The sequence below is a fragment of the Chiloscyllium plagiosum genome, unplaced genomic scaffold (assembly GCF_037043375.1).
Source record: "Chiloscyllium plagiosum isolate Xiang-an unplaced genomic scaffold, Cpla_swu_hap1 HiC_scaffold_27, whole genome shotgun sequence".
In the NCBI taxonomy this organism is placed as follows: Eukaryota; Metazoa; Chordata; class Chondrichthyes; order Orectolobiformes; family Hemiscylliidae; genus Chiloscyllium; species Chiloscyllium plagiosum.
In genome coordinates this window covers 81,263,968-81,288,473 of record NW_028270165.1, presented here as the reverse complement: position 1 = coordinate 81,288,473, position 24,506 = coordinate 81,263,968, and the positions used below count along the sequence as shown (strand labels likewise).

Here is a 24,506-nt window from a genome sequence, read left to right as displayed (position 1 = left end):
TATGTACCACCCCCTGCATGAAGACGTTGTCCCTTTAATATATTTCGCCTCTCACCCTAAACCTATGCCCTCTAGTTCTGGACTCCCCCACCCCTGAGAAAAGACCTTGTCTATTACCCTGTCCATGCCCCTCATGATTTTGTAACCTCTATTAGGTCACTCTGCCTCCGATGCTCCAGGTAAAACAGCTCCAGCCTATTCAGCCTCTCCCTGGAGCTCAAACCCTACAACCCCCAGCATCATTCCCATAAATCGTTTCTCATGGAGAAGTTAACGTTTCAGTCCTGAAGAAGGGTTAATACCCAAAACGCTGACTACTCCACATTCTGAGGCTGTATTCTCCCAACCTCCTGCTTGCAACTTCGGTTTGCAATATGTAGTGGCTCAGTGGTTACCACTGCAGCCTCACAGCGCACGGGACCCAGGTTTGATTCCAGCCTTGGATGGCTGTCTGTGAGGAGTTTGCACAATCTCCCAGTGTCTGCATGGGTTTTCTCTGGGTGATCCTGTCTTCTTACATAAACTAAAGATGTGCAGGTCATGTTGATTGGCCATGCTTAATTGCCCATAGAGTTAGGTACATTAGTTAGAGGGAAATGGGTGTGGATGGGTTACTCTTCGGAGGGTCGGTGGGGACTTGTTGGGACAAATGGCCTGTTTCCTGTAGCTAATCTCATCTGCACTAATTTTGTCTCTAACGAATGGCAGAGTAGACTCGACGGGCCCAATGGCCTAACTTCTGCTCCGATGGTCTTGTGGTCTGAGGTTTATTTGGATCATTTCATTGGCAATGTGCAGTCCCTGGCTCAATGAGCAGCAGTGCCCCCGCTGGTGCTTCCGCAAGTTGCAAGCAAACATGAACCTCTTCCCACACTCGGGCCAGCTGAAGGGCTTCCCACTGCTGAAGGACACACAGGTGTTTCAGCAGGGTGGAGGAATTGCTGAAGGCCTTCCCGCACTCAGGTCAGCAGAATGGCCTCCCCCCAACCCGCCCCCCCCCCTTCCCCCCGCCCCCGTGTGGACCAGCTGGTGCTTCCGCAGTGTGGAGGAGCGGATAAAGCCCTTCCCACACTCGGGGCAGGAGAACGGCTTCTCCCCGGTGTGGACGGACTGGTGCCTCAGCAGGGCTGAGGAATTGCTGAAGGACTTCCTGCACTTAGGGCAACTGAACGACCACTCCCCCATGTGGACTCACCAATGGGCCAGCAGGTCGGAGGAAAGAGCAAAGCCCTTCCTGCACTCGGGGCAGAAGAACGGCCTCTCCTCAGTGTGGACCCATTGGTGTCTCAGCAGGAGGGAAGAACTGCTGAAGGCCATCTCGCACTTGGGGCCGGAGAACAGCCTTCCCCGGTGTGGACCAACTGGTGCGGCAGCAGGCAGAGGAATCACTGAAGGCCTTCCCACACTCAGGGCAGCAGAAGGGCCTCTTCCCCTCTGTGGACCCACTGGTGCTTCAGAACCCTTTCAAATTTCACAGTATACTTCTGATAGGAGACCAGATTTGCACACAATATTCCAAAACTGGTCTAACCAATGTCCTATACAGCCACAACATAACTTCCCAACTCCAATACTCAGTCAGAGGATTGCGAAAGCTTTCAAAACCCGCAAAAAACAAACAGGAAAGAATGGAGGGCCAAACGAATTTTTGAGAGTCAGCTTGGAAGCATCAATGAGAAATCGGCGGACTGGGTTTATTGGGTACCCGTTCTCCTTAAATACACTATATACGTATTCCTCTTGTGCTCTTCATAGTTTCTCTGTGCTGCAGTGTGTAGTGGCTCGTTGAAATAATGTCCTGATGCAGCAACGTTTGTGGGTGTTGGGATGATTGTTTCTGTGGTTAAGTATTTGGTTTGTGTGTGTTGTTTTTCTGTAGACGCTAGTTTGAAGTTCCCCATTGACTGTTCGCTCTACTGTGACATCTAAGAATGGTACTGTGTTGTTGTTCTCCTCTTCAAACCAGGAGCCCCCCTCAGGCCCAAAGCCTCACCATTTGGAACACCAATATGCAGACTTGTCAAAGGCCTCCACTGAAAACACCAAGTCGAAGATTCACGCCACTCCATTTACTCCATCCAAGAATTCCTGAACACCAAAGACACTAAGATAGAAGAGGATGGAATAATGCTGTCCTTTGACATAACAGCCCTGTTCACATCCATTAACATCAACTTGGCCAAAGAAAACTGAAGACACTATTCGAAGAACCAGAGACACAAACACAGCACAAACTTCATCAGCAAAGATAGCACTGTCAACCTCGTAGAACTGTGTCTTACCACCCACTTCGTATTCAGTAACAAGCCCTCCAAACAAATCAACGAAATACCCATGAAACCACCAGTATCAGGTTTCCTCGCAGAAGCAATAATGCAGAGACTCGAACAAACAGCCCTTCCAACGATCCACCCAAACTTTGGGTCCACTACAGTGATGACACTTTTGTCATCAAAAAATGAAACAAATTAGAGGAAACCTACAACACCATCAACAATATCCTCGCTGACATAAAATTCACAAAAGAGGAGAACAACAGGACACGATTTCAACGACACACTGCAGCACCCAGGAACGACTATAAATAATTACACAGCGCATTTAAGAAGAACGGGTAGCCTGCACCCCGGAAAATGGTTTCCCTGACCGGGAATCGAACCCGGGCCGCGGCGGTGAGAGCGCCAAATCCTAACCACTAGACCACCAGGGAGATGCAGATTACCCTTGTCAGCTCTACTAAAAATTACTTTCCTGCCCGGAAATCGAACCTGGGCCGCGGTCGTCAGCAAGCTTTCACCTGTGCATCCAACAATGTCATTTCTTGTATCCATTGCTCCCGATGCGGTCTCCTCTACATTGGGGAGGCTGGAGACTCCTCGCAGAGTCCAGTCACGGCGCTTGAGGGGATATTTCCAGGACAACCGCAACAATCAACCCCATCGCCCTCAGGCCCAACATTTCAACACCCCCTCCCACTCTGCCGAGGACATGCAAGTCCTGGGCCTCCTCCATCGCCGCTCCCTCCCCACCCGATGCCTGGAGGAAGAATGCCCCATCTTCCGCCTCGGATAAATTCAAACCCAGAACATTAATGTAGACTTCACCAATTTCCTAATTTCCCCTCCCCACACCTTACTTCAGTTCCAAACTTCCAGCACAGTGCTATCCTCATGACCTGTCCGACCTGCCAATCTCCCTTCCCACCTATCTGCTCCACCCTCCTCTCTGACTTTTCACCACCATCCCCACCCCCATTCACCTATTGTACTCTTTGCTACCTTCGGCCCAGCACACCCCCACCCCCCAATTTATCTCTCCGCCCTGGAGGCGTCCTGCTTCCATTCCTGATGAAGGACTTTTGCCCGAAAAGTCGATTTTCCTGCTCCTCGGAAGCTGTCTGACCTGCTGTGCTTTTCCAGCACCACTCTGATCTAAACTCTGGTTTCCAGCATCTGCAATCCGCACTTTTGCCTACCCAATAAACCCAGTGTGTCGATTTCACATCAACAAACTGACACAAGCAGACACAGCGTGTGCAGAAACCCTAGCCACATTACTTTACATAAAAGACATCTGGGAAATGATGTCCAGACAACTCAACGCTCTCAGCATCATGGTAGCCCACAAACCTACCAACACACTTAAACAGCGGCTAATGAACCTGGAATAGCCTATACAAACAACCCGCAAACGAATGTTATTTACAAAATACCATACAAGGAAATATATACATGAACTCTGCCGCACAGATCACTGTGGCAAGAAATGCTGGGATGAGATAAGGAAGATTTTTTTCAGCCAAAACGAATCGGCACTGACTGGACAGCCATTGAAAATCTACGCTGCCAGGCCAGGATGGAAGATCCAACAGGATGAACAGATTTCTTATTTCCTTAAGATTTACAAAGCTGAGACTGGGTTTTGGTGTTCGTTCCCTTTCCACTCCCAGGAGCCGCAGTGGTTGGGGAGATGAGTTGGAGAAAGTGAAATATGTCCTTGAGCAGCGTGTGGGGCGATTTCAGCTTCCCCTCCTCTGACAGCGCTGTGACGTGACTCTGATGTTCTCAGGGACACTGACTGACGCGAGACAGTGAAAAGATTCCCATTCCCGCAAATCAGGAATTCAAACCGTATGCCGGCTTCAGGACAATGAGAAAGATTAATTGGGGTGTGTGAAGAAGCTGTGAGCTGCATTTCAAAGAGGTAGGTGGAGTCAGATGCGTCATCCATTGCATCCCGGCACTGTGCGTACCTGACGCCGCCATGCTGCAGAGTTCTGACGTTAACACGGACATGCGCAGCAATGGGAACATTCACAAGGTGAACAGCCAAAGATTATCACCATCACTGCTTCCCTTCCATTGTCCCAACTTGGTGAAGCAGTATCTTTCACTGGCAAATAAAACACATTCGTCCTCAGGTGCCTGCTTCATTTCGATCACGACTTCACGCCCCTCACTGTTCTCGTCTCATTTCCAAACACTTGGATCATAGCCTCAAAAGTAGCTCTGTGGGTATCTGCTTGTTCCACCATGACAGGCAGTGGGTTGCAGATTTCCAACCCCTCCACTGATGTGAATCTTAAAGAAGAAACCGGGGAACAGTCTTCCTTTCTTTTTGACGACATTTCTCAACTGTCGTCGGCAAGGTCCACACCTGCGTGAGGAAACCGCAATCGATCTCAAATCCATCGTATTAACCACTCGACCCACGAATAAAGAACCACACTGACAGCTTCATTCCCCAGGTCTCTCTGCCTGTGGAGCTGAGAAATAGTGAGTTATTGCTGGGTTTGTTTGAATACAATCACTTCACAGGTTTCGAAAGGGTTACATATCTGCACATGGCGAGTCTGGTTGTTTCATCATGAAAGATGAAATAAACTTTCAGTTAAAAGCAAAAACAGAAATTGCAGGAGCAACTCAGCAGGTCAGGCACCATCGGTGGAAAGAGGATCAGAGACAATATTTCAGAACTCTGTTTTCTCCCACAGGTACTGCCAAACCGGCTGAGTTTCTCCAGCAGCTCCTCTTTGTGTCTCTGATTCTCAGCATCCGCAGTCCTTTACGTTAGAAATTAAATCAATTCAGCCTCATGTGCAGGAATGAGAATCCTTTCAATTTCCCAAAAAATTGGCAGAGATTTCAAGGCATTTGGAAAAAAAAGTAAAAGTGACATTAGGAAGAACACTTTCTTGTCCCTGTCTGACCGTGACAAGGAGGCAGATTCAAGAACACAAAAGGGAATTCGGTGGTCATGTCCAAAGTAACAATGTGGAGATTTACAGGGCGAAGGCAAGAGAATGATACGAATAGAGACTCTCATTTACTTGCTGTATAGAACCAGCAGAGCTAATGTGGGCCTCAAATTGCGCTGTGACACGTGTTGTGATTCAGAGTGAACTCACAGTTCAATCAACGGAAGGTGGGGATTTAGAAAAGTTTATATTTATACAATCTCCTCACGTCAACGCAACAACAAAGGGGTTTAATTATCCGCCAGTGGAGAGAACCCGGTTCCTGGAGATGGGACAAAGAGCTGGCTCAGGGATATCAATCCACATTGCTCTCTTTGCCACGAGTTCAGAGGGAGAACATTGGAGGGACAAAGGAGAGAATAACGATCTGTGTCGGAGGGTGACTAACTGTTCATGGAGACTATTCCTGGCTAACAATAAGTCGTGTGTAACAGCAGACGATGTGATAACAAGGTCTCGTGTGGGTGTGGTAGGGATCAAGGGCATGCGGGAGTTCGGGTCCAAATAATATTGAACTCGATCTTGAAGACTGGAGGATTCCAAACGGAAAATGAGGCGCTGGTCTTCCATCTGGAGCGGAGCTTTGCTGGAACACTGCTGCATGCCTGAAACAGAGATGTGGGCCAGGGAACAGGGTGGCGTGTTAAAGTGACAGGCAACCAGAAGTTCATCGCCTCTGGGTGGGCTCGAAGCACCAACCTTTCGGTTAACAGCCGAACGCGCTGACCAATTGTGCCGATTAAACACAGAGAATACTGCAGAAAGCCAACAGGTCGAGCAGCATCTGTGGAAAGGTAAACAAAGCTGACGTTGTGAGGCTGGTACGTTGTTTGTTCAGAATCCGAGGTTCCTGCATGGCAATCAATTCCCAGACATGAGAAAACGTGATTTTATCGAGACGGGTTTTGTGAAGTTTGAGCGATAATGCAGCCAACAGGAAGTCATTTAAAATCGCCAGTGAAGAAAGCATAGTCAGCAGGTTACCACCCTGAGCGGGGGAGCCCCAAAGGATCTCTACGCTAGCACCTTAAGTGTTCGGCCACAACTACACGCCCAAAGTTGTGGTCTAAAATTTCTCATGGAGTGGTTCTAACAGGAAAGGTGAGTATTAGGCTTTTCCTGTCCGCGCCATAGTCCCAACGTATTCTGTTCCCCTGGATTTGATCAGGACAGAGGAGGCTGATGGGAGATCGAACTGAACGACACACATTGATGAGTGATAGAACGGGTGGGAAGGATCCATTCCCATGCATAGAGAGATTAATAATCAGGGCCGAACATGAGGAGCCACTTCAAGAAATTTGGGGTTCATTCAGCAAAGCTAATGTGGAACTGTTCACAGAAAATTGTGATGAAAGTCTCTCGAGTTATTTTGATGAGAAGTGTTGATGATGCTAATACAATCGATAGGATGAACGTAGATTGGCAAATGTATTTGGCGACAGTTCTGTTCTAGCCCTGTGAGCGAAACCTGGATCTGAAGGAATAAAAGGGGAATTAACAACATCGATCTGAAATTGGATACGTGACAAGAAACAGAGCCATCATTAACAGTTGGCTTTTGAACTGGAGAAGTTTTCTCGTGAAATTAGCTTGAGGCTTGAGGTATGCAAGGTCAAGATAATTTAGGTAAAACACGGAAACGCTATCCTCATTAGCAGACAGTGAAAGGATTACAAGACGCAAATTAAACATTTTCAACAAGTGACACAGGGGACTGGGAAGCTAAGTATTATAAACTGTGAACAACAAAGTTCTGGAGCACAACACTTACATTCAAAGACCGAAAACATCCAGGTCCTGATTAATCAGATTGCATTGTGGTGCTTTTCTGCAAAACATCCACTTGCAATGTCCTACAAAAGAGTGACAAAACCCATCCCTGTCAGCCCAGGATAGAAAATCCGAAGGGATGAACGTTTGCTGATTTTCTGAAGATTCACAAAGCGAAGACTGGGTTTTGGTGATTGTTTCCTTTCCACTCCCAGGAGCCGCAGTGGTTGGGGTGGTGAGTTGGGGAAAGTAAAATGTGCCCGTGAGCAGCGTGTGGGGCTATTTCAGCTTCCCCTCATCTGACAGCGCTGTTTCTTGACTCCGATGTTCTTGGGGACACTTCCTGACGCGAGACAGTGAAAAGATTCTCATGCCCGCAGATCGGGAATTCATGGCGTATGCCGGCTTCAGGAGAACGAGAAAGATTAATTGGGGTGTGTGAAGAAGCTGTGAGCTGCATTTCAAGCAGATAGGTGGAGTCAGATGTGTCATCCATTGCGCCCCGGTCCTGTGCATATCTTACGGCACCATGCTGCAGAGTTCTGTCGTTAACATGGACATGCGCAGCAATGGGAACCTTCACAAGGTGAACAACCAAAGATAATCACCGTCACTGATTCCCTGCCACAGGCCCAACTTTGTGAAGCAGTATCTTTCACTGGCAAAGGAAACACCCTTGTCCTCAGATGCCTGCTTCATTTCGATCACGATTTCTAGCCCCTCACTGTTCTAATCTCATTTCCAAACACTTTGCTCACAGCCTCAAACGAAGCTCTGCGGGTATCTGCTTGTTCCACCCGAACAGGCAGTGGGTTGCAGATTCCCACCAGTTCCAATGTGAGTGAAATATTTTTCCCCCTCCACTGATTTGAATCTTAAAGAAGAAGCCTGGGAGCAAGCTCCCTTTCTTTTCGACGACATTTCTCATTTTGTACTCGGCAGGGCTCACACCTGCGTGGGGAAACCACAATGGATTTCATGTCCATCGCATTAACCACTCGGCCCACGAATACAGAACCACACTGACAGCTTCACTTCCCAGGTCTGTCTGCCTGTAGAGCTGAGAAAGAGTGAATCATCGCAGAGTTTGTTTGAATCCAATCACTTTACAGTGATTCGAAATGGTTAAATATCTGCACATGGCGAGTCGAGGTGTTTCATCCCAAAAGGTGAAATGAACTTTCCGCTAAAAACAAACCTAGAAATTGCAGGAGGAACTCAGCAGGTCAGGCAATATCTGTGGAAAGAGAATCAGAGACAACATTTCAGAATTCTGTTTTCTCCGAGAGGTACTGTCAAACCTGCCGAGTTTTTCTTTTTGTCTCGGCTTCTCAGCATCCGCAGTCCCTTCAGTTGGACATTAATTTAATTCAGAAACCCCTTTGTGGAGAAGATTTCCGTTTGGGGAACATTTTCCTGACCCCATTAAAAGCGTACAGCTTCGAAGCGAAGGCAGAACAGCGAACACACCGCCCCTGGGTGGGCTCGAACCACTGACTTTTCGGTTAACAGCCGAACGCGCTGACCAATTGCGCCACAGAGACAGGCACTGGCGCGCTCTGCCCCATCGCTTAGACGAGGCTATTAGTGAATTCATAATTCAGCCTCTCCGCCAAGAATTACAATTGTTGTCTTCCGCGCAGTCTTGCGAGAGATCCCGGCTTTCTTAACTTGACTTGTGCAAAAATGCCCGATTAAACTTCTCAAAAAGAACCTCCGTGAAACGAGGCTGGGCTCCCTGGAGTACGAATGGGACAGAAAGTGAAATGATTGGAGATAGCATTGAACAGGTTGACGTGTTTACTTCCCTAATTTTCTTATCCCTGTGCCAATTGGCACGTGGCTTGGGCAGTAATGTTATTACACACACTGGAGCAGTGGGATTTGAACCTGAGCCTCAGGGCTCTATGGGAGACTACAGCTGCACCACAAAAAAGAACTCTAGTAAATAGGTCCTCTTCTGTTGAATGAGAGGAAACAGCTTCCTCCTCATCATGAGACACGACCGCTGTACCCTCCGTGCCCATTACAATAAATTGAGCCGCCTCCTGTTGAATGAATGAGTGGGAACCCCTCTCGGAGCTCCAAGAAGCGGGAGGCCTGGCTGGAGGCTGGATTTGCTCAAGGCTTGTATCTATTAACTTATTTAAATGGTTCCTACTGTATGGGAGTATGGTTTACATTAAAACCGGAGGATCATGTCAGAGTGTTTGTTTATATTGAGCAGTTGTAGTTGGTAAAATACACTCCCTGGAGGAGCACCTTCTATGATGCTGCATTTCTTGCCTTCTGCCCTTCCCACATTTGTTATCTCTCATCTCGATTTTACATTTTCAGTCAAATTTAATTTCACATTAATCAGCCTTGGTATTCACTGTGTATTATTAATTAATCTGTTGGATTGTTGTAAAACAAAATTAATAGTGCAATTTCATTTATGTTGTCTGAGTTTGACATTGAATGTGCAGGTGTGAATGCCAGTAAGTTGTAAAAATAAATCAAGAACTTGTGCTTTTTAAACAAAAAGACGAGTTCAATGGTATTACTGGCATTGTCTCCATTGAGGATGATGATTATAGTCTGACCAACAAACCATTTCATGCAGTCACCCAGTTTAATTAAAGTCTTTTGGAAAATAATTCTGGCAGGCAAAGATTTATACAACCCAAAATACGGTTGGCAATCATGTGTATTCTTATCTTTTAAGCCGTAACAGATGGCATTGCGTGGCGGTTTGAGACTGAAACTTCGCTGGAAAGAATGTAGATCGATGAGGGAATTCAAAATGGCAGAGTCTCGGGCCACAATCTACCAGTCTGGCTTGGTTGCATGAGTGGTCGTTCTTCAAAAGCACCTTCCAAGTCATGACCTCAACCACCAAGAACAGACAAGTGTGAACACAGGATTCCGACTGCAAGATATATCGCATTGTTTCTTTGTTATTGACCAAAATGCTGGAACTCACTCCTGAACATTGTTGCAGTCCACACCATATTTGTGAAGCAATTTAAGAGGCAGTTCAGCACCACCTTTTCAAGGTCAGTTTGGGAAGAGTTGTTGGCACAGCCAATGATATTCACATCTCATGAAATAGTAAGCAAAGAGCCCACAGTGTTGGGAGGCTGTATGTTATCATGGATAGAGGATTGGCTAACTACCACAGTTGTGGTAAGGGGCATGTTCAGGATGACAACTTGTAACTAGTGGTGTACCACAGGGATCAGCGCTGGGGCCAACATTATTTCCAATATATATATGAATTACTTGGATAAGTAAAGTGAAGGTACTATTGCTAAATTTGTAGAAGAGACAGTTGATGTGAAAGCAGGTGGTGAGGGTGACATTAGATATCTGGAGAGGGATATAGACAGGTTATGCAAATGAGCGAAAGCTTGGCAGACGGGAAAATGAGGTAATACAGTTTGTCAGGAGGTGAAGAACTGAATATTAAATGGAGAAAGCTTTAGAATAGAGGGATTTGGAATCACGTCCACAAATCTCTTCATCCAATTTCAGTGAGTAATAGGGAGGCAAATGGGAGGTTGGCCTTTTCAATAGAGTAGAAATGTAGGGAGGTTATAGTGAACCTATGTAAGGCATTTGTCAGGCCACAACTGAATACTGTGAACAGTTTAGGGCCCTTTACCTGAGGAAAGATATATTGGCATTGGAGGCAGTCCAGAGAAGGTTGACCATGATGATACCAGGTATGGAAAGACTGTCTTATGAGGAGAACTGAATAGGTTGGGCCTGTGCTTATTAGTAGTTAGAAGAATTAGAGATAACCTTATTGTCACGTACAAGATTCTGAGGAGACTTGACAGGCTCGACGTGGAAAAGTGGGTGAGTCTGGGACCAGAGGATTTAACCTCCAAATAAGAGATTGCATGTTTAGGACAGATAGGAATTTCTCCTGAGGGCAGTAAATCTGTGGAACTTGGTACTACAGAGGGCTGTTGAGCCTGGGTTGTTACGTGCATTCAAGGCTGAGATAGATTTTTTTTAATCAGTAAGCGAATTGAGGATTATGGGGAAATGGTAGCAAAATGGAGTAAATGTTTCCCAGAATAATCGTGATCTGAATAAATGGCAGAGTCAACTCAATGGGCTGAATTGAATAGTAAATAGTAAGGAGGAAAAGGATGCAACTGGCAATTACAGACCAGTCATTGTTGGGAAGCCTAGAGATTGTAGGGAGTTGGTGGCATTTGGGCATTGTTACTGGATTTAACATCTGGAGTTTCAAATTGATGCTGCTATGGCCCCGATGCAATTTGAAATCAATTTATGTATCTGGAATATAAACTTATCGCTGCTCTGGTGATCTCATCAATTGTCATAAGTACCTGTCTTGTTCACTAATAACCTTTTTTTAAGGAAGGAAATCTTCAGTCCTTTCCCAGTTTGTTGAATGTGTCACTCTTGATCCAAAGTCATGTGGTTGACTCTTAACTGCCCTCTGAATTCGCATTTGGTTATTTTTTGGGAGACCAAGTGTCACGTTCCACGAATGAATAAAGAAAAATATTCAGGACAATATTGTCAATGTCACTGTCAGTGAAGGGAAGATAGTGATCTCGTGATACTGGTTAAGTAGCCCAGAGTTCTCGCTCTTCTGAGAACAAAAATTAAAATCCCATCATGGATGCTAGTGGACTTTATTTTCAACGAATAAAAAGAGTTTGTCTCTGTACTGGCAACCAGGAAACCATTATTGGCTAAGACAATGAATTGCAACTGTTGGAGATCAGCAACAAAAGGCACAATTGCTGGGGAAATGCAGCAGGTCTGGCAGCATCTGTGGAAAGAAAATAGTTAATGTTTTGAATCCAGCCTAATTTTGAAGGGCCACTGGACTCAAAACAGTAACACTGTCGTCTCTTCATAGATGCTGCCAGGACTGTTGTTTTTGTCCAATCATTACAAAGTGTTGTTAAAGTGTTCTTTTAGGGAGGGAAATCTACCACTCACAACCCTACACACACGTGCACACGCTCACATCCTGTGAGTTCAGACCGACTTCAATGTGGTTGACTCTCAACTGCCTTCTAGCATGTAGCCAATTGCACACTCCAAAGGCCATGAGGGATGGGGAGCAAATGTTGGACGAGCTAGCAATAATTCAATCCCTCAAAACATTTTCTTATATATTTTAAAGCATAGGTTAATGAAGGACAACCAAAACAAACTGCTATGGGAAAGTCATGCCCAACTAACCTGATTTGCTTGTAGTTATAAATATTGTTTTAAAATCCTCTTCAGAGAGGTCGTTGGTTCCATCATTGTTGTAATACTGCATGCAATTCTGTGCTTTCTGCAACAGGAAGGGTGTTGTGAAACTAGAAATGGTCAGAAAACATTTACAAGGATGCTGCCAGTGTTGGAGGGTTTGGGCTACAGGAAGAGGCTGAATAGACTGGAGCTATTTTCTCTGGAACTTTGGAGGCTGAGGGGTGACATGAAAGACATTTATAAAATCATGAGGGACATGGGTAGGGTAAGTAGGCAAGCTTTTCTCCCTTGGGGTGGGGGAGTCCAAAATTAGAGGGCATAGGTTTAAGGTTAATGGCAAATGGAGTTTAATATAGATAAGTGTGAGGTCTTACATTTTGTATAGTCAAATCAAGGTAGGAATTTCATGGTGAATGGTAGGACCTTAAGGAGTGTAGTGGAACAGAGGGATCTTGGAGTACATGTTCATAGTTCTCTGAAAGTGGAGTCACAGGTAGAAAGTTTTGGCACACTGGCCTTCATCAGTCATGGCATTCAGTGTAAAATACCGAATTAGAGTCGAGATAAGCACCAAATAATAACACATACCAACAAGCACCAAATCTGTTTCATATGCAGTATTTCAAACCAAGAGATGGAAGGGTGCAGGTTCATAGCTCCTAGAAAGTGGAGTCATGGGTAGACAGGGCGGTGAAGAAGACTTTCGGCATGCTTGCTTTCATCAGTCAGAGCACTGAGTACAGGAGTTGGGATGAATTGTTGCAGCTGTCACAGATTCCACACAACAACACAAGACGTGACCCTGCCCTCTCCTGACTGACTGTCCCTTTGCATATCAGGGGGAAGACACCCCTTTAATTGTGATGATCAGAAAACATGCCATTCTTCAAAAAAAAGGATGTGTTCACAAATATTTGGACAGAGGAAAGAAGTTGCAGTCTGGGTGAAGATCAATCTTCATTCAGAGAGGGAGAGGAAGAGAAGCAGCAACTTCAGAAGTTCATGGTCCAACTTCTGAAAAGACCTTGTCTGCTTTGCAGTTGTTCCTGGGCTTGTAATATAGTACTGCAGCATATTGTAGATCTTCAGTAAGAATGTCAATACTGCACTGCAGAGGTCCATTCAGCAACTTGAGTCCATGTGAACTCTTCGTGGAGGTATGCAGTCTGCCCCATAACCCTGTTGGTTAACAGTTACATATAGATCTACACAAAGATCTTTGGGATTGAGAGGAAAGAATGTTCCATAGTAACTAGAATTACGTTCAGATTTTCTATTATGGACTGACTGTGATGACCTTTGCAATCACTTCACAGGAATATTACAAGAGAATAATTTGGCGGCAGAAATCTCAGACCAAACATCACATCAAAGTCTGACAGTCACTTGATTCACGAGGACGTGGATATTGATGGCCTTGAAAACAAAGGGGAGAAGGTCTGTCTGCTTAGTTAGGTTTTAAACGTCAGTGTGACTGGAAACTCAGAGTCTCACATACCCACACACCCGAGTAGTGACTGGTACAAGCTTTACAGACTGAATGAGAGTGTTCCAATTATCAGAGGGTTCACCAGTAACACCAAACACATGCTGTCAGCGTGAGCAAGTTTTCAACTGATTGTTCAGGTCTGAGACAGACGAGGGCACCTGCACCATGGAGAAACCGTGGAAATGTGGGGAGTGTGGGAATGGTATCCCTTCGCCATTTGCGCTGGAGATTCATCGGCGTTTGCACACCGGGCAGCGGCTGTTCACCTGCACTCAGTTACACCACCTCCTGGCCCACGAATGGGTCCACACCAGCAAGAGCCCGTTCATCTGCCCCGTGTGTGGGCAGGGCTTCACTCAGTCACACCACCTGCTGCCGCACCAGCAGATGCACACCAGGGAGAAACCGTTTTCCTGCTCCGTGTACGGGAAGGGCTACACCCAGTCGTATCACCTGCTGCTCAGCTTCCGCGTCCACACTGGGGAGAAGCCGTTCACCTGTCCCGTGTGGAGCAATGACTTCTGCGATTCCTCCACCCTGCGCAAACATCAGCGCATCCACACCAAGGAGCGGCCGTTCACCTGTCCAGTGTATGGAAAGGGCTTCACCCAGTCGTGCAACTTGTGGAGACACCAGCAACTTCATAAGTTAGATGGCGCAGGGATTCGGGTTGGACTCTGCTGTTACCGATGCTGAGAGTCACATCTTGAACCCTGTTTAGTGGGTGAAGTGGGAGGGGAAAGGGGTTCCTTTATGCTGAATGGCCGCTCTCTCACCCACTTTACTTCCAGTGGGGGCTGATGCTCTCTGAGCCTGGGATTGCACCTTCCCTACGGAAACAGTCCACAGAAGCGGCTGAAGTGCAGGGAGATCTGAAATAGATACATTTGTCTCTGTCCCATTGAGTCTCCAGCACAGTCAATCCAATTGGGCTCTGTCAGTGTTTATGCACCACCTGAGCCTCCACCCACCCCTTCATCACCATACAGGTATCCCCTGCTTTTTGAAAATTGACTTTACCCCCTACCCCCTCCCAGCCCAAGCCTGTGCCAATTCTTAATCCTAACTTAGACCTGGTATTTATTGCCGATGCATGGTTTCTGTCCCTGTATTCACCTCCCCTTCATGTGTCTGTCCAGATACACCTTAAGTGTTGCTAAGGTGCCTCTTTCCACTTCGTCCACTGGCAGTGCATTCCAGGCATCCACCATCCAACTGTGTGAAAAATCTTCCCTTTCAATTCTCCCCCTGACTGTCCCCCTCTCGCCTTGAACTTGTGCCCTCTTGTAGTTGACTTTTCCACCCTGGGGGTGGGGTGGGGGAAGCCTCTGACTATCGAACAGACTATCTGGCCCAACCCCAAACATCCAAAGAATAATCCACACAGACCCATTTCCCTACCCCTATTACTCGACATTTACCCCTGACTAATGTACCTAACATTCACATTCCTGAACACTGTGGGGCAATTTAAGCACGGACAATCCAATTTAACCTGCCAATCCCTGGGCATTGGGGTAATTTAGCATAGCCACTCCACCCTAATCCACACATTTGGATTGTGAGAGGAAACCGGAGGAAACCCATATCGACACAGGGAGAATGTGCAAACTCCACACAGACAGTGACCTGGGACTGAAATCGAACCAGTTTCCCTGGTGCTGTGAGGCATCAGTGCTAATGATTGAGCCACCATGCCGCCCCCGTCCAGTCAATCTGTGTGTCTCATCATGCTGTTGAGGTCATCTCTCTGCCCCATCTTCACAGTGAAAATAATCCAGGTTTATCCCATTCGCTGCTCATAATGAGACCTCCAGACCAGGCAGTGTCCTAGTGAACCTTCTCTATACCCTCTCCCAGAGCATCCATGTCCTTCTGGGAGTGCAGGGACCAGAACTGCACGCAATATTCTGAATGTGGCCGGAATAAATAGCTGTAACATAACTCGTCAACTCTTACACTCAAGGCAAACGTGCTGTGTGCCTTCTTGATCACGTTACCCGCCTGTATTGCCACTTTTGGAGATCTATATTGCCAGATCCCTCTGTATGCGAGTGCTTCTATGTGGTCTGAAATTTATCGTTCAATTATTGTATTTCCTATGTATCTGTACCCAGCTTCACTTTAATTGTGTTCCCCTCTTTATCTCTTTTCCCCCATTCTCACCCCTCCACACATCAGCATATCATAAGATTATAGGAGCAGAAATTATGCCATTCAGCCCATTGAGTCTGCTCCACCATTCAATCATGGCTGATAAATTTCTCAACCCCATTCTCCCCATAACCTTTGATCCTCTTGATACTCAAGAAACTAGTTATCCCCAGCTTAAATGTATTCAACGATCTGGCCTTCACAGCCTTCTGGGGCAGTGAATTCCATAGATACACCACTGTCTGTCTGAAGAAGTTTTCCTTATCTCCGGTCCAAAAGGTCTTCCATTTACTTGAAGGCTGAGCCCTCGGGTCCTCGTTTCTCCTACCTATGGAAACATTTTCCCAACATCCACTCTGTCTAAGCTGTTCAGTATGCTGTAGGTTTCAATTAGTTCCCTCGTCATCTTCTAAACTCCATTGAGTATAGACCCAGAGTTCTCAAATGTTCTTCATATGTTAAGCTTTTCAATCCTGGGACCTTTCTCATCAACCTCCTCTGAACATATTCCAGAGTCAGTACATCCTTCCTGAGATATGGTGCGCAAAACTGTGTACAGTACTCCAATTGTGGCCTGACGGGAACCTGAAAGATCCTCAGAAGTACATCCCTGCTTTTATATTCAAGTCCTGTCAAAATAAATGCCATTGTTGCATTTGCCTTCCTAACTACTGACTCAGCCTGTAAGTTTACCTTGAGAGAATCCTGGGCTAGAAGTCCCAAGTCTCTTTGCTCTTCGGATTTCTGAATTTTCTCCCCATAATCCTTCTGTTCCAGGGTAGCAGCAGAGACTTCCAGACACACTGATTTGTATTCCTGGATATCCAGGGATCTCAAGAACTGCCAGTATCTCAGGACGAATCGTTATTCTGGGAGGAGGCAGAGAGGAGAGTGGTGTGCACCTGTAAACTCCAGAGCTTCCCAAACTTCACGAGTCAACAAGAACTCTTTCTGGACCAAGAAACGAAAGGGCCGACGAGAAACTGTGACACCACAGGAAGTGAAATTAGGCCATTCAGCCCATTGAGTCTGCTCCACCATTCACTCATTCTTGAGTATCAAGGGGCTCAAAGGTTACAGGGAGAATGGGGTTAAGAAAAATATTAGCCATGACTGAATGGCAGAGCAGATTCAATACGATAAATGGCTTAATTTCTGCTAATTAACATCCATGGGAAGAAGGAGGCAACACAATAAGTTGTTTCTTGGGACAGGCAAGATAATGTTGTTTAATAATGGTGTGACAAAAGAACAATTAATTCTGCCTGAAGAAGAAAAGCCCTGACATAGAGGGGTTAATTGCAGGGCAGGCTGTTTCAAACAGACAGCTAACCCTCAAGGATAAGAAGGTAAGCTGCAGACCTGAGGTCTCCAGCAATGTGAGGTGATGTTGGAGTCTTAAAAACAAAAGTCACACCACAGATTGGAAATTGAGGAAACGCCACCAAACTTCAATTCCAGAATGATGCAGCCGCAGCAGTACTTAGAAGAATAATACTGCATCAAACCCCTGGAACTTCCAGAGATGGGCACCGTCGGTGGAAAACCAGTTAACTTCAGACATCAACTGGGTGATAGCCAAGTTTGGGGAGTGAAGCTGAATGAACTTGAGAGGTTTTATTTGTGGTTGCGACGTGCAATAAAGTGCAAATCATTGTTTCAGCAGTTGATTGTCTGTGCGGTTTCTGAGTCAGGAGCCAAATTAAGGTGATTCACCCACAACCACACCAAGAGGCTTGGATTAATATTGACTCCATTGCATTCAAGAGAATGTCATCAATACTGTTACAAAGCGAAGGCTGAACCCCCCCTCCCCCTCACCAAGATCTCAAACTGAAACGTCCAAAGAGTGGCACGTTGCCCTTTAATCTGTAAAGTCAGTGTGATAAGTGGTGTAACCTGCTGTAGTGTTAAAAGTAAATCCCTGACACTTTACAACCGACAATCAGCAACGTATTTAACCAACTCTCACGGTGAACAAATGAACAAAACTACTAACAAACTGAATAAATCCTTCCTAGCTACTGAGTATTCTGGAATAAATCAAGATTCTTCTGGTATGCTTTTCCAATCAATACATGTCACACTCAGATGACACAAAATAGAATTTAATCTCTCAGATTACAACCAGGTTATGTGTCTTCCGGAATATTCTGCGCCATTTTCTGTCGGGGATGCCTCCTCCGATTCCTCCGTCAGGAATGTCCTTCTCTGTTTTTCTAAATGGTGCTTTATCTAATACATAGATGACTGAGAACGCCAATTCTTTATGATAGGATTGGTCCTGTTGTCAAAACTTTAGGATTTAAATTTAATAAATTTTTGGTAGCCAATGGGGCTGATTTAAATTGATTGGTGCAATTGAAAACCTGTTTTCCTGTCCTGCTAACTGTACAGCCTTTTGTTACAAATGTTTCAGTTCAAGTGCTTTTTGTTGTGATCATGTTGCTCCTTTAAGATGACGATGTTGGTTTATTTTCAGGAGGGGTTGTAAAAGGCTTCCCATTCATCTAGGATTAAGGTTTTCGCTAATGGTTAACAGATACTGGCTAAGGCAACAATCCGGGAAAAGGGTTTGACATTTTTTCTTCTAAAACACTTCTACGATGAAAGGGCATTTGTCCCATTCTTTTCCCCTGCTTTTGATTTTAGCAAGCAGTCTGTCTGAAGCTGCTGCAGGAAGAGATGTTTTCTGATTCAACAGATGTTTCTGGCTGACTCTAAAGCTTCAGGGAAAATAGTACCAGCGTATTCAGCCTCTCCCTGTAGCTCAAACCTTGCAACCCTGGCAACAACCTTCCAAACCTTTTCTGAACCCTTACAAGTTTCACAATGTCTTAAAAAGACGTCTACTTTGCTCGACTAATGTGGGAGAATTTTCTACATGACGCGTTGTGTCTGAAAGAGCCCTCCCCTGTGCTGTGACAGAGCTGCAGTGACTTTCAAAAGCCTGACAAATGCTGTTATCAGTCAAAGATTCATTGGGAGAAGCTTCTCAATCACATCTGTAAATGGAGAAAGTGTTTTTAATAATGAGACATGAATAAAGGCTGCATTAATCTTTTGTTCTGCAGATTTACTCATACATCTCAAAACAGAGCATATGAACCCGGTCAAAAGAAGTCTACGGGAATATAAGACACCACTGCCTATTTGCCGACCAGGACCGACTTTACACAGAAAACATGGACATTTTAAATGAATGGGGTGCCATTCGTTTTAAGATCAGGTGAACTAAAGAGGCACAGCATTGGCTTAGAAATGAGAGATCCTTGACACACACACAGCCAAAATCATCACTGCCATTATTATCAAATTAGAATTTAGGCTGGATAGGCTGGGATGTTTTTCCACTGGAGCAGAGGAAGTTGAGAGGCAATATTTTCAAACCATGAGGGGTAGAGTTGGCTTAATGGTAGCTGTCTCTTCCCTAGGGGAAGGATTTCAAGAGCAAGGACGCGTTTTTATGGTGAGAGGAGAAAGATGGAAGAAAAGATGTGGGGCAAAATATTTACAGAGTGTAGTTCGCCTGGTGAAACAGCTGCCAGTGGAAGTGGTTGAAGCTGGTACATTAACAACATTGAAAAGGCGTTTCAACAAATACATGGATAGGAAAGCTTTAGAAAGATATGGGCCAAGTGCAGGGAAATGAGGTTAGTGTTGACAAACATTTTGGTCAGCATGGACCAGTTTGGGCTGAAGGGCCTGTCTCTGTGCTATAGTACTCTATGACTGGCATCTCTTTGTAACTCTGACAGTGTTGAGTTTCCACATGAACCTGGAAAAAGTGAGGACTGCAAATGCTGGAGATCAGAGTTGAGAGTGTGGTGCTGGAAAAGCACCGCAGGTCAGGCAGCACCCTTGGCGCAGGAGAATCGATGTTTCAGGCATAAGGACATCCAGATGAATATCTCACTAAATCATGCTGAATCAAGTCTGATCTCATTCGTCAACTCTGATGTGGAGGTGCTGGGGGTGGACAGGTCTGAAGTCACACAACACCAGGTGAGAATCCCAATAGATTGATTTGAACTCATGAGCTTTCGAAGCACTGTTCCTTCATCAGGTGAAGTGATAAAGGAGCAGCACTGATGAAGGAGCAATGCTCCCAAAGCTTGGGATTTCAAATAAACCTGTTGGACTGAAACCTGGTGTTGTGTGACTTCTGACTTCAACTTCTTCAACTGTGCATTCATGTTGAACGTGATGGGATACTTTATCCAACTCGGCGTAGTTAACTCATATCGCTTGGAGGGTTTCATTTGAAACCTTCCAGGAGGTGAATTCAACAAGATTGAATTATTCAAAGTTACTAAATTCGAAACTTACATCAGGACCGGTAGTCATAGAGAGGTACAGCACGGAAACAGATCCTTCAGTCCAACTCGTCCACGCGGACCAGATATTCTTATTTAATCTAGTCCCATTTGCCAGCACTTGGCCCAAATCCCTCTAACCCTTTCTATTCATGTCCCCAACCAAATGTCATTTAAATTCTGTAATTCTACCAGTCTCCTCCACTTCCTCTGGCAGCTTATTCCATGCACGCACCACACTCTGCATGAAAAGTTTTCCCTTTAGGTCCCTTTTAAATCCTTCCCCTCTCACTCTAAACCTATGCCCTCTAGTTCTAACAACATACTGATAAATCATTTCTGATGGAGATGTCAACGTTTCGGGTAGAACCCTTCTTCAGTCCTGAGGGATAATACCTGAAATGCTGACTTCTCCACCTGCTGGTGCTGCCTGCCTTGTTGTGCCCAGCCTCCTGTTTGTCTATTTTAGATTCCAGCATCTGCAGTTTTTTTTATTTTGTCTCTAATAAATGGTGGAGCAGATTCGATGGGTCAAAATATCCTAACTTCTGCTCCAATGGTGTTGCGGTCGTAGGTTTGTGCGGGTCTTGGGCGCAATGAGCAGCAGCGCCCACTGGAAGCAAGGTTCAAAGAAACATAGAGGCACTACAGTGTGGAAACGGGCCCTTCTGCCCAACAAGTTCAGAGCGACCCTTTGAAGAGTAACTCACCCAGACACATTTTCCTACCCTATCACTCTGCACTTACCCCTAACTAATGCACCACACCGACACATATTTGAACACTATGGGACTATTTAGCTTGGCCAATTCGCCCAAACATGCGCACGTTTGCACTTTGGGAAGGCACTGCAACACGCAGAGGAAACCCACGCAGACACAGCGGGGAATTACATGCAAACGCCACACAGACAGTCACCCTGAGGATGGAATTAAATCCGGGTCCCTGGCGCTATGAGGCAGCAGTGCTAACCACTAAGCCACCACCCTCCCTCCCCCCCCCCACTCCCCCAGTAGAAAACAAAAAAGCCTACCAACTCTCCCACTACCCCCACTGTCAGAAAGGGCAGGAGGATCAGTCCTGGGGGTGACCCTCAGCAGCGTTACCGGCAGAATCTGATTGTTAGGAGCATTGGTGCTTCCGCTGGTGCTTGTTCAAGCTGCAGGACATTGTGAACCTCTGCCCACACTTGGGGCAGGCAAACGGCCTCTCCCCAGTGTGGACCCGCTGGTGCGTAAGTAGAGTGGAGGAGACAGCAAAGTCCTTCCCGCACACAGAGCAGCTGAAGGGCCTTTCCCCAGTGTGGACCCGCTGGTGCTTCAGCAGGTCGGAAGAGCGTGTAAAGCACTTCCCGCAGACAGAGCAGGTGAATGGCCTCTCGCCGGTGTGGACCCGCTGGTGAGCCAGCAGGTCAGAGGAATCGCTGAAGGCCTTCCCACATTTGGGGCAGGGGAAGGGCTTCTCACCGGTGTAGACCCGCCGGTGAATCACGAGGTGGGAGGAGCGAGTGAACACCTTCCCACAATCGGGGCAGCGGAAGGGCCTCTCCCCTGTGTGCACCCGCTGGTGCCTCATCAGGGCGGAGGAATCGCTGAAGGCCTTCCCACACTTGAGGCAGCTGAAGGGCCTCGCCCCTGTGTGAACCCGCAAGTGCGTCAACCGGGCGGAGGAATCGCTGAAGCTCTTCCTGCACTTAGGGCAGCTGAAGGGCCTCTCCCCAGTGTGCACCCGCCGGTGCCTCAGCAGGGCGGAGGAATCACTGAAGGCCTTCCTGCACTTAGGACAGGAGAATGGCTTCTCCCGGGTGTGACTGCGCCGATGTGTCTCCAGGGCAGACGGGACACGGAAGCCTTTCCCGCAGTCGCCACACTTCCATGGTTTCTCCATGGCCGAAGCTACAGTTGCACACAAACGCGTGTATGTCCCCTCCCTGCCTCGAATTCCTCTTTCCAGGCCAGATAACTGTTTCAGGCTCCACACTCAGTGCGTTGCTGCAACAGTAGGGTCTCTCTTCCAGTCCCACTGATGCTGAAAATGTACTGAAACAGGAACCAATTGGATCATAGTTGAAAATTGTTGCAGTCCCGGTGGATTGAGTGACTCACAAATGCTGGAGAATCAGAGTAGAAAACTGCAGGTCAGGCAGCATCTGAGGAGCAGGAGAGTCAATGGTTCAGGCATCAGCCCTTCATGTGTTGATTTTGAAACTTCATCTTCAGATCAAATAGTCTGAAAAGAGATTACAAAAGTCATCACTGTCAGTCCAGGGTAGAAATTCAGAACATGCAATTCTACTTTCTGCAGAACATTCTTTTCTTTTATTATTCCACAAAACTGAAAGCACCATCCCTCTCTCTCTCCCCCCCCCCCCCCCCACTCTGTTCTCACTCCATTCTAATTCTCCTGAAATTGCTGATTCAGGATATGACAGGGACAGAAGAGCAAAACAGTCACAACTGACATCTCTCTGAATTTTGGATTTCTGCACCTGAAAATTAATATCTTCCACGACATTGGGATACTGTTGAGAGTGAGCAGGTCTGATTTTTGGAAGCAAAAATATAGTGTGTAAATTCAGGATGAACCGGCAATGTAGCTTCTTGGCAACCAATCAGACACAAAATGGTAAACGTGCCCCCACAGGGGAGTTTTAGAATGAGACATCAAGGCTATGACACCAGAGAGAAATTGAACAGACTGGCGTGGCAAACCAGAGTCATCTAGATATACAGCACAGAAACAGGTCCTTTGGTCCAATGGTCTATGCTGACCAGATATCCTCACTGAATCTGGTCTCATTTGCCAGCATTTGGCCCATATCCCTCTAAACCCTTCCTATTCATAAACATATCCAGATGCCTTTTAAATGTGTCATAATTATACCAGCATCTACTACTTCCTCTGGCAGCTCTTTCCTTACACGCGCCATCTCCTGCATGAATTGCCCCTTCGGTTCCTTTTAAATTCCTCGCCCCCTCCCCTGGCCACCTCACCCTCAATCTTTTACTCTATAGTTCTACACTCCCAGAGAAAAGACCTTGTCTATTTACCCTATCCATTCCTCTCTTGATTTTATAAACAATGGAAGCATCAACGGCTCAGGGCGGGGATGGGGAGGGTGGGGGGGGGGGGGGGGGGTGGCGGGGGAAGTATGCTGAATGTGCTGGAGCCAACGCGTAAGAAGAGGACACAAAACCTTGAAGCTGCAATGAGGAACACTGCATGTGCTGTACTTGTACCTGTTGATTTTATTTGTGGGAATCAAGTGCATTTTAAAAATAAAAACAAACAAGATATCTATCCCTCCCCTTTCCCAATCTCCTAATGCTGTCCTGGACACAGAGTGAGAGAATTGGGAGCAGGAGTTGGCTATTTGAGCCTGCACCAACATTGAACACATCATAACTGAATATGAATATACCTACAGCCAGGTGGATAGATTGGGTTTTCTTTCACTGGAGCAGAGGAGATTGAGAGGTGACCTTATAGAGGATTATAATATCATGAAGGGTACAGATGAGGTGAAAGGCAGGTGTCCTTTCCCTAGGGTGGGGCGTTCAAGATTAGGGAGCAAATTTTGAAGGGGAGAGGAGAAAGATTTTAAAAAGATATGAAGAGCTCAATTTCTTTCTCCGGTTTGTGTGTGGAATGGGTGTCCAAAGGGAGTAGTGGATGCATGTAGAGTGACAATGTTTAAAAGACATTTGGAAATGTACATGAACAGGAAAGGTTCGGAGGGATATGGGCCAATCACTGGCAGATGGGACTAGTTGGGTTTGAGAACATAGACAGCATAGACTAGTTGGTCCGAAGGGTCTGTTTGTGTGCTGTATGACCGTGCAGCTGTTCTGTACTGGTCTTAAAACCATTTTCTTGGAAATCCAAGATGGCGGTGGTTTGAGTGGTCTGCTGTGCTGGGCTCTGTGCCATACCCCCGGCAAGGTGGACTTTTACCCCCTCCCCCCACCTCATTAACCATCCGTAGGAGAAAACAATCCTAATATAAACTTACTGAACGTCTAGAGCTGCTATAATTGTGGTTTGACAGCTTTAGGACAGAATGAAAGCAAATGAAGGAAAAGGGCCGACAGGGGTGCAGCAGGTAGGGCACTCCCCTACTGCATCGGGGGCGCCTGGAGCCATTGCTCAAACTCCCAGGGCAGACCCTTTGGGTTTAATGGGGCAGCAGCAGTTACTCTCGGTGTTTGCCAAACTCTGAGATAAGATTGAAGCAGCGGTGGAACCGCTATCTGCCACGCTGGAAAAGCATGGAGCAGGAAATTCA

General features: G+C 46.3%; 1 protein-coding gene and 1 non-coding gene across 2 annotated transcripts; both read right to left on the bottom strand.

The window, feature by feature from the left end:
* Nucleotides 1-1,191: 1,191 nt before the first annotated feature.
* LOC148144686 (uncharacterized) lies at nt 1,192-22,108 on the bottom strand. The gene is made up of 2 exons (XM_087975434.1): nt 21,390-22,108; nt 1,192-1,303 (listed from the first exon to the last, which is right to left on the bottom strand). Exons 1-2 carry the CDS (start codon nt 22,106-22,108, stop codon nt 1,192-1,194), a joined length of 831 nt encoding a protein of 276 aa, XP_087831560.1.
* On the bottom strand, nt 2,639-2,710 carry trnae-cuc (transfer RNA glutamic acid (anticodon CUC)). Its single transcript has one exon. It is a non-coding gene; the product is annotated as a tRNA-Glu (tRNA).
* Nucleotides 22,109-24,506: the final 2,398 nt, after the last annotated feature.